Source organism: Otolemur garnettii, unplaced genomic scaffold (genome assembly GCF_000181295.1).
Source record: "Otolemur garnettii isolate 467f Iridium unplaced genomic scaffold, OtoGar3 scaffold00133, whole genome shotgun sequence".
Taxonomy (NCBI): domain Eukaryota; kingdom Metazoa; phylum Chordata; class Mammalia; order Primates; family Galagidae; genus Otolemur; species Otolemur garnettii.
In genome coordinates this window covers 5,297,073-5,306,251 of record NW_003852528.1, presented here as the reverse complement: position 1 = coordinate 5,306,251, position 9,179 = coordinate 5,297,073, and the positions used below count along the sequence as shown (strand labels likewise).

Below are 9,179 nucleotides of genomic sequence, written 5' to 3'. Positions count from 1 at the left end.
GGGTCTTCAGGGACAAGCACTGAGTTCAGGGTCTTCAGGGGAGAAGCCCTGAGCCCAGGGTCTTCAGGGACAAGCACTGAGTTCAGGGTCTTCAGAGGAGAATCACTGAGCCCAGGGTCTTCAGGGGAGAAGCCCTGAGTTCAGGGTCTTCAGGGGAGAAGCCCTGAGTTCAGGGTCTTCAGGGAGAAGCACTGAGTTCAGGGTCTTCAAGGGAGAAGCACTGAGTTCATCAGGGTCTTCAGGGAGAAGCATTGAGTTCAGGGTCTTTAGGGGACAAGCACTGAGCCCAGGGTCTTCAGGGGAGAAGCACTGAGTTCAGGGTCTTCAGGGAGAAGCACTGAGTTCAGAGTCTTTAGGGGACAACCACCGAGTTCAGGGTCTTCAGAGGACAAGCACTGAGCCCAGGGTCTTCAGTGGGACAAATCCACCCAGCCTGGGGTCTCAGTGCTCATACACCCCCTGCCCTATAGCCGTGAGTCTGTCCCAGCCTATAGGTCCAATAATAAAACCACCTGACCATAGTCTGTTTCTTGGTTTAAATATACAATGGGGGCAGGGAGAAGGAACATGAATGAGACCTGTGGATAAGTTACCGCAGGACAGTGATGGGAGCCTAGGTGAGCACTGGCTTTCATCCACAGAGCTATGGCTCATGGGACAAAGTGAAGAGGAAGAAGCAGGTTTGTCCTTTCTGGAGGAGGGGGCGCTGCTCCCTCAAGGCAGGCCCCACGCATCAGCCCATTCCAATGACACCTGACCCTAAAACGTCACAGATAGTCTTACCTCCAGCAGCTGCAACCTGCTTAGCTGGCGACTTGTCAGAGCAGACTACAAAAGTAACCACCCACTTCTTGCTGTTCCCCTCCCAAGGTGACTCCAGTACTCCACCCCTTGAGTCAGGGCTGGTCTGGCAGCTTGTTCTGGTCAATACAATAGAGAGGGAGAACATTTCCACGCCCAGAATGAGGCCGAGTGGACTGGTGGGAGGATGAGATTCTGCACAGACAGGACCGACCGGCTGGGTCCCTAGACCATCACTGCAAATGAGCACACAGACCTATGGGAATTATTATTATTATTATTATTTTTTGAGACAGAGCCTCAAGCTGTCCCCCTGGGTAGAGTGCCGTGGCATTACAGCTCACAGCAACCTCCAACTCCTGGGCTCAAGCGAGTCTCCTGCCTCCGCCTCCCAAGTAGCTGGGACCACAGGCGCCCGCCACAACGCCCGGCTATTTTTTGGTTGCAGCCGTTATTGTTGTTTTGGCGGGTCCGGGCTGGGGATTCGAACCCGCCACCTTAGGTGTACGTGGCTGGCGCCTTAGCCGGTTGAGCTATAGGCGCCGAGCCAACCTATGGGAATTATTAAATGTTTTCTCTAAGCTAATCAGCTTGGGGTAATTTGTTACTCGGCAAAGCCAACTGATGCAGTTGTGGAGGCCAGGATACTTGAAAGTAGAATACAACTTATAATACAATATATTGAATTTCAGCTCCCCCTAAAAGATGTGTATCCCTGGGCAACACAACACAGAAAGTCACTCATCCAACATGTGGAACACCTCCACCCTTGCACACGTTTTCTCAAATGTTATTCTTTAACTTTTGGTGATTCTGACAGGGTTACCAAATGCCAAACATGATAATTATATCTGATTAGCTGAAACAACAATAGCCTAGGTGTTGTGGCAGGTGCCTGTAGTTACAGCTACTCGGGAAGCTGAGGCAGGAGGATCACTCAAGGTGTTGAGGTTGCTGTGAGCTGTGATGCCACAGCCTTCTTACTGAGGACGGCGAAGTGAGACTCTGTCTCAAAAACAAAACAAAACAAAACAAAACAAAACCAACAATCTCAACTTATGAATACTCTGTTAAGTTCTAAGTATTCTTTCAGAGGCCAGTACCTGATTTTCTTACTTATAAAATGACCTATAATCAATAAAAGTGGATCTTTGGCTCCATAACCTTTAATTTGGGAAGGGGAGAAGTCCCTTTGGGGGATCGAAGCATACCCCATCGGACCTAGCTAAAGGGACCCTTCTTCTGGCGAGACAAAAGAAATAGGAAACCCCTCTGACCGACCCTGCCTTAACTTCATCCATTTACTGGTGAGGTGAGCTTTTTTGTCTGAAATTCCTTTTCTAAACGTTTTTAAACTCCTTTTCCCATCCTCTACTCTTAACTTCCTCTTTCCCTCTTCCTCCATCTCTGGAACTCTTACTTCCTTCTCTTCCATTTTTCTTCTGGCTGGTTTCATACATGGAGGCCTCTCCCTGATTCTAGCCCCAGAATTTCCTCTTCTTTCTTCTCCATTTTTTTTTCTGGCTGCTTTCACACGTGGAAGCCTTGCTTCCTTGATCTCAGCCCCAGCCTAACCAGTGAGCCAGGCTTGCCTGTCCGCACAGTGTCTCATGTTTGGGATGCCCTTTTGTAGGCCTGGGCTCTGGCTGGGTCCCCAGCCTCACCCCTCTGGTGCCCTACTATAGGCCTAGACCCCTCTGGCTGGTTAAGATCATGTGCAGAGGCCAGGCCTCTTTTGACCAAAGTCATACTAGAAGAGTCTGGGTAATCTCCCAATGCCAGCCTCCACAAGCCTGGCTTGGCATCGGTCCATTGCCCTACTGTGGGCTGGACCATTTTCAGTAGTTCCATGAGCCAGGCTCACCTGTCCAGTCTGGATCACCATTTTTTCTGGCTAGTCTGACTTTCTTCTTCCTCCTTCTATATCCCCCCTTCAATCTCATTTCTTTTCCTACCTCCTGTTTTTAATATGGGCATCACTCAGTCACAGATTTCCCCTTGCCTCTGAACTGCCTTTTGACTAATCTCAAGCCTCTAAAGCTCTATCTGACCTCAAACCAAAACGTCTCCTTTTCTTCTGTAATACTGCTTGGCCTAGGTATAAGCTTGACTGGCTTGCAGTGGCCTCATTTGGCACCTTCAATTTCTCTCAATTCTCACTGATCTCTGCTCAGTGGTTAGGGCACCAGCCACATACACTGGGACTAGAGAGGGTTTGAACCCGGCCTGGGCCTGCTAAACAACAATGACAACTACAACAAAAAAATAGCTGGGTGTTGTGGCGGGCGCTTGTAGTCCTAGCTACTTGTGCGGCTGAGGCAAGAGAATCGCTTAAGTCCAAGAGTTTGAGGTTGCTAAGAGCTGTGATGCCACAGCACTCTATCAAGGGTGACAGAGTGACACGCTGTCGCAATAAAAAAAAAAAATTCTCACTAATCTCAATAATTACTATCAAAAATTATACAAATGGTCAGAGATCCCTTATATCCAGGCCCTTCTCATACTCTGAAACATTCAGTCTCTGTGTTTGTCTTGTGAACCCTCTCAGATTCTCCTGGTAACACCAACTTCTCCTGATACCCTTCCACAGCCCCACTGTTCTTCTCCAACCCCCTTCCTATAATCCCTCCAATTCTCTTGATAGGAACACCTGAGAAGTTTCTCTGTCACCTCTCTTCAGTCACCCATTCTGGTTGCCCTCAACCCCCACGTCCACATCATTCCCTTAGACAATACCCAATATATCCCCCCACAGCCTCCCACCCAACCTCTTCTGCACAAGGCAGAAAAAAAATGGCAGAATTTCCCCCAGGGCCCTCAGACCTCCCAGGGAGATCTCATTGATCTGGCCTTCAAGATGTGGCAGTGCCTCTCAGAGCTCCAGTATTGGCTTCCGCCATTAATGAAAACTGGCTACTTCTTAAAACAAGGTATTCTGAAAAAAACAAAATCTTCCCAGAGCTGTGATGCCACAGCACTCTTATCAAGGGTGACAGAGTGACACGCTGTCCCAATAAAAAAAAAAAATTCTCACTAATCTCAATAATTACTGTCAAAAATTATACAAATCCAAACCCCCCCTCAAACCGTGTTGAGCCTGCAGAGGTCTGGTGCCTGGGTCTTTCTTAAGATCCAGTGCAGACACTCTCAGTAGTTGAGGTTCCCTCCTGAACCTAGTGCAAAAGACGGATGACCCCGGAAAATCAGAATGCCTCCTGGATGTCACCATCCTGGAAAACTGAACTCTAGGTATTTCTGCTTATGGAAGGTAAGCAGATCTTTTCTAATAAACACAGGAGCAACCTCATTCATGCTGCCACTTTGTAAAAATCCTCTAAAAATCAGCAGAGATCTTGGTAAAGGGTATAAGATGTCCTCTCGGGATTGCTGGCAGCCCTGGCAACTCCAACTGGTTCCTGCCTCTCACTGCCCATCTTCTTTGGTTATTTTCTGATAAGGTCACTAATTATGATTTTTTCTCATTCTCAGTTTTGAACCAGTAACCTTTCACCTCATGCCTCGATTTATTAACCAGACAGTCATCCGAAAACAACTCCTCATATCCTCACCTTACTGGATACCAACCAGCTCAGACTGAAAAAGCCAAAGAGTTCCTGTAGACGCCACTCCCGTACCCCAGTCCCCTCCCACTTCCATTCTCTTTACTGGCAGCCCATGCAGCCCCTCCCTCCACAGAAAGTGGTCAAAGAGATACCAGGCCCATCATCCTGCCTCCTTATAATAGACAAAAAATACTGGGATGATAGGATCAAACCCCACCCAAATAGGGTGGACCTGCCTAAAAGAATCAACCCTCTACCCTCTCCCACCTAAGAAAGGTAAATAGGTCAACCTCCTACCCCACCGGATGTCCTACCTGGCAAAGGTAAACAGACCAACCCCTACCCTTACAAGGAAAGGCAATGTCCTGACCCCCACCTTTCTGACCTTTAAAAGCCCCATTTACCATTACCCACGTGTGGATTTCTTCCTGATTGCCACCTGCACCCAGGTGGAATAAAGCCATTTTAATTGCAAAAAAAAAAAAAAAAAAAAATCACTAAAAGTGAATTTTAAAGAGAAGGATTACATCTTATTTATGACTAAATAATAAATGTTTGCTGTTTTTCTTCTGGGTTGTAGTTTTAATCGACAAAGACTATTAAGTTGGACAAAAAACACTATAAAAGCAGGTGGCACCTGTAACTCAATGGGTAGGGCGCCGGACACATACACCAGACGTATACACTGAGGCTGGCAGGTTTGAACCTGGCCTGGGCCTGCTAAAATAACAATGACAACTGCAACAAAAAAACAGCTGGACACTGTGGTGGGCAGCTGTAGTCTCAGCTACTTGGGAGGCTGAGGCAAAAGAATCACTTAAGCCCAAGAGTTTGAGGTTGCTGTGAGCTGTGACACTACAGCATTCTACTGAGGGCAATAGCTTGAGACTGTCTCAAAGAAAAAAAAAAAACCAAAACTCCAAAGTAAACCCTGAAGAATGTAATTCTTTTATTTTTCTTTTCCTTTTAAAATTTTGAATCTGTTACATGCCTAGACTACAACAAACATATTTACTATAGGATGGCTAGCTACATGGTAGAAATTCTTCTAAACCAGGCGTCTTCAAACTGCAGCCCGCCTAGGACATTTATCCGGCCCGCCGGGTATTTTTGCCACCGCTCCCTGTCCTGCTTAGCAGCCAACTCGTCCAGGGGCCCACATTCTCGCCCTCCAATGGTCTGAGGGACAGTGAACTGGCCCCCTGTTTAAAAAATTTGCAGACCCCTGTAAATACTTGATTGAGAAAGGTTTGGGAGCCCAGTTGAATTCCCAGACCCCCTGCAACTTATTTTCTACAGGAGAGTCATCCAAGAGTTGGTGAAAAGCAGTTTCTCCAGGGTTCAATGACAGCTCAGCTCCAGACTCTCCTGCAGCAGGAACAACTTGGGAGGTGAAGAACAGGTCCTACCTGTTTTAGTTACCACTGCCCTGAGGAAGCCTTTCACTTATTCCTTAGAGAAGAGCTTAAGAAAAGCCATTAGGGTCCTGGAGTTCTAAACTCACACCAGCCACCAAGCTGTGCCTGGCTCAGTGCTTCCATCAGCCCCACCGCTGCCTCCTGGCCACCACGCTCCCCCTTCCCCTTCCCTGCTCTACTGCAGAGTGTAGTGTACTTTGCAGTAGAGCAGGGCCAGGGCCTGCACAGCCCTGCCCATATCTCAATAATCCTCTTATTTTCTATGCAGCATCTTGACTCAACAGAAATCCCTCAGCACAAATAAACCTCCTGCTTGGGTTTAACTTCATTCTCTTGTCGTCACTTTTGTGACATAAAGAGCAAGAAAAGTGACCGGCCTGGTGGCTCACACCTGTAATCCCAGCACTCTGGGAGGCTGAGGTGAGAGTAGTGCTAGAGCTCAGGAGTTTGAGACCAGCCTGAGCAAGAGTGAGACTCCATCTCTACTAAAGGTAGAAAAACTAGCCGTGCCCAACGGCTCAGGCCTTTCATCCCAGCTACTTGAGAGGCTGAGACTGAAGACAGCTTGAGCCCAAGAATTTGGGGTTGCTGTTAGCTCCAACGCTATGGCACCCTGCCTAGGATGCTAAAGTGACAAACAAACAACAACAAAAATAACAAGAGCAAGAAAAGCTTCTAAAGGTATTACTTTAAACCAATTTAAAAATAGAGAAAAAGATAACGTATTTGTGTATTACATACAAAAGTAAATAATTTCTAAAGAGAACACTCATTCTTTTCTTATAGAAATAAGTTAGGAAAAAAAAAATAAAAAGAACATTCAGGCTTGGTGCCTGTAGCTCCGTGGTTAGGGCACTAGCCACATACACAGGGGCTGGCGGGTTCAAACCCAGCCCAGGCCTGCTAAACAACGACGACAACTACAACAACCATAACAACAAAACAGCCAGGCGTTGTGGCGGGCACCTGTAACAGTCCCAGATACTTGGGAGGCTGAGGCAAGAGGATCACTTGAGCCCAAGAGTTTGAGGTTGTTGTGAGCTGTGATGTCATAGCACTCTCCTGAGGACAATACAGTGAGACTCTGTCTCAAAAAAAAAAAAAAAGAAAGAAAGAACATTCATTCCAAAACTATTTAGAGAGACAGAAAAGACGTTTTCTTTCTTTCTTTCTTTTTTTTTTTTTTAGACAGAGTTTCATTTTGTCACCTCAGTAGAGTGCTGTGGCATCAGGGCTCACAGCAACCTCTAACTCTTGGGCTTACTCGATTCCTTGCCTCAGTCTCCCAAGTAGCTGGGACTATAGGTGCCTGCCACAACACCTGGCTATTTTTTTGTCATAGTTGTCATTGTTGTTTAGCAGACCCAGGCTGGCAGGCTAAACAAAAAAAAGAACAAAAAAAATAATTAACCTGGCAGGACAGGATGAAATCTCAGCACTTTGAGAAGCCCAGGCAGGAGGGGGGGGCTTGAGCCCAGGAGGTAGAGACACTACCAAGCAGTGTGGTGGTGTACACCTGGAGTCCTAGCTGCACAGGAGGCTAAAGTAAGAGGATTACTAGAGTTCAGGAGTTATAATCACACTACCAGCCCCAGTGTATGGGGCTGGAGCCCTACACACTGAGTTATGGGTGCTGAGGTAGGAAATTTTCAAAATAGAAATTGTATCATTGCTGACCTAGAAAAGTAAGTTATATGCACTCTACACAACACCTCCTGAAGGTCAGGCTCTTTGCATGTTGTTTGTTCAATCCACACCTCAGCCACCAGAGATGGAGAAACTGTAATCATCCCCTCCCTCCCACTCCCATTTTAGGAAAGAAACCTGACATACGTTAGATACCACATAGACTAAGTGGTATCCCTTCCTCCAGTCGGCCAGGAACCCAGCAGGCCACACTAGGAAGTTCTGGGTATGAGCTACTTGGCTCCAGCCTGTCTCTCCTGCAGTCCTCTTTATCAGCCTCTCAGCAAAGTAGAAAGACTGAACTGAACCAGAATTTTAAATGTTAAGACAGAAGAATACCATTTTCTGAACTAAAAGGAGAAAACTCGGATTCTCTCCAAGGATTTTATTGTTTCACCAAAACCATGGTTGGTCAACTTGACAAATATATAAAGTCTAACCAGCGACATGGAATTTGGTACATAATACTCGACTTCTAGAAAATGTAAGGGAATATGCCTCCTCAAACCATGCTTCTTACCTCAACGTCAAATACTTCTACGGTGTTGTCCAGCAGCTTCACTCTGGTGTGCACGTGCTTCTCCTGCACTCGAGGTGACAGGGTCTGCCCAGGCTCCAGGGTGCTAACTCCCACGGGAGTCTGGGTGCTTAAGCGTGTCCCTGCAGCCTGCAGGACTCTGTATGTCCCTTCTATTTCCCCCATGCTTCACCAGCTAAGATGAAGAAACACTGAAATGAAAACCACGAAGGAATTATCACATAAGGTGGATATTAAAACCATGTTTAGAAAAGAACTACTGAGTACACAAGAACTCTTTACTATTTTTCCAACTTTTGTGAGTCTTTAACTACCTCAAAATAAAGAGTTACAAAAAGATTATCTTCTCACACATTTAGGTAGAACACAAAATAACAAATGCCATCCTCAGTAAATGACATTCCTGGGTGCTCTGTGAATGACAAACAAGTGAGACCATCACCACTCACCTGCCAAAGGCGAGAGGGCCCAGGGGCTGCCACTTCTCTCCGGCTGTCTAGTTCCCCACCAGCCCACAGTGCACTGTGCTGATGACCCTTTCTAAGCACCAGATGGTGCCATTTCTAGCAAAGGTGCACTGCTGCCTCAGCATGTGTCAAGGAATGCACAACAAGGTCTGAAGTATCCTGCGAACATGGATCTTGCAAACACCTTGCCCCTCTAACAGTATCCTGAGTAGAAGGACACTATGTAGGCAAAAAACACCAAGACAAGTAGAGGAAGACAGCCAAGCTTGTCTTGGCAGCTTGCTGCTCTCAAGTTTTCTGATTCCTTTTCTGATTCATGTCTCAGCAGGGTGGAAGAGGTGCCACTGGTAGTTCAGAAGGTAATTTCAGGTATGGTACTGAATGGCAGCCTGGAGGAGGATAAGAGGACCATACACCTGGTGTATGAAGGCACCTGCTTATCCTAAGCCTCACAACAGCGCTGAGCCAGATATATATTTTTTTTTAATTGATCTACAGTCTCACTTTGTCACCCTCAATTGAGTGCCAAAGTGCCATGATGCTGTGGCATCACAGCTCACAGCCACCTCAAACTCTTGAGCGCAAGTGATTCGCTTGCCTCAGCCTCCCAAGTAGTTGGGACTACAGGCACCGGTCACAGTGCCTGGCTAGGGTTTGAAGCCACCAGCCTGGCTCAGTGCCTGTGGCTCAGGCAGCTAAGGCACCA

General features: G+C 46.9%; 1 protein-coding gene across 1 annotated transcript in view; it reads right to left on the bottom strand.

Annotated features, from left to right (window-relative positions):
- The window catches only part of FARP2 (FERM, ARH/RhoGEF and pleckstrin domain protein 2), a 126,272-nt gene extending 118,074 nt beyond the window's left edge, over nucleotides 1-8,198 (bottom strand). Inside the window, 1 exon segment of the mRNA XM_012810404.2 lies at nucleotides 7,989-8,198. Coding sequence (XP_012665858.1) covers nucleotides 7,989-8,171 — 183 coding nt within the window. The 5' untranslated portion in view covers nucleotides 8,172-8,198.
- Nucleotides 8,199-9,179: the final 981 nt, after the last annotated feature.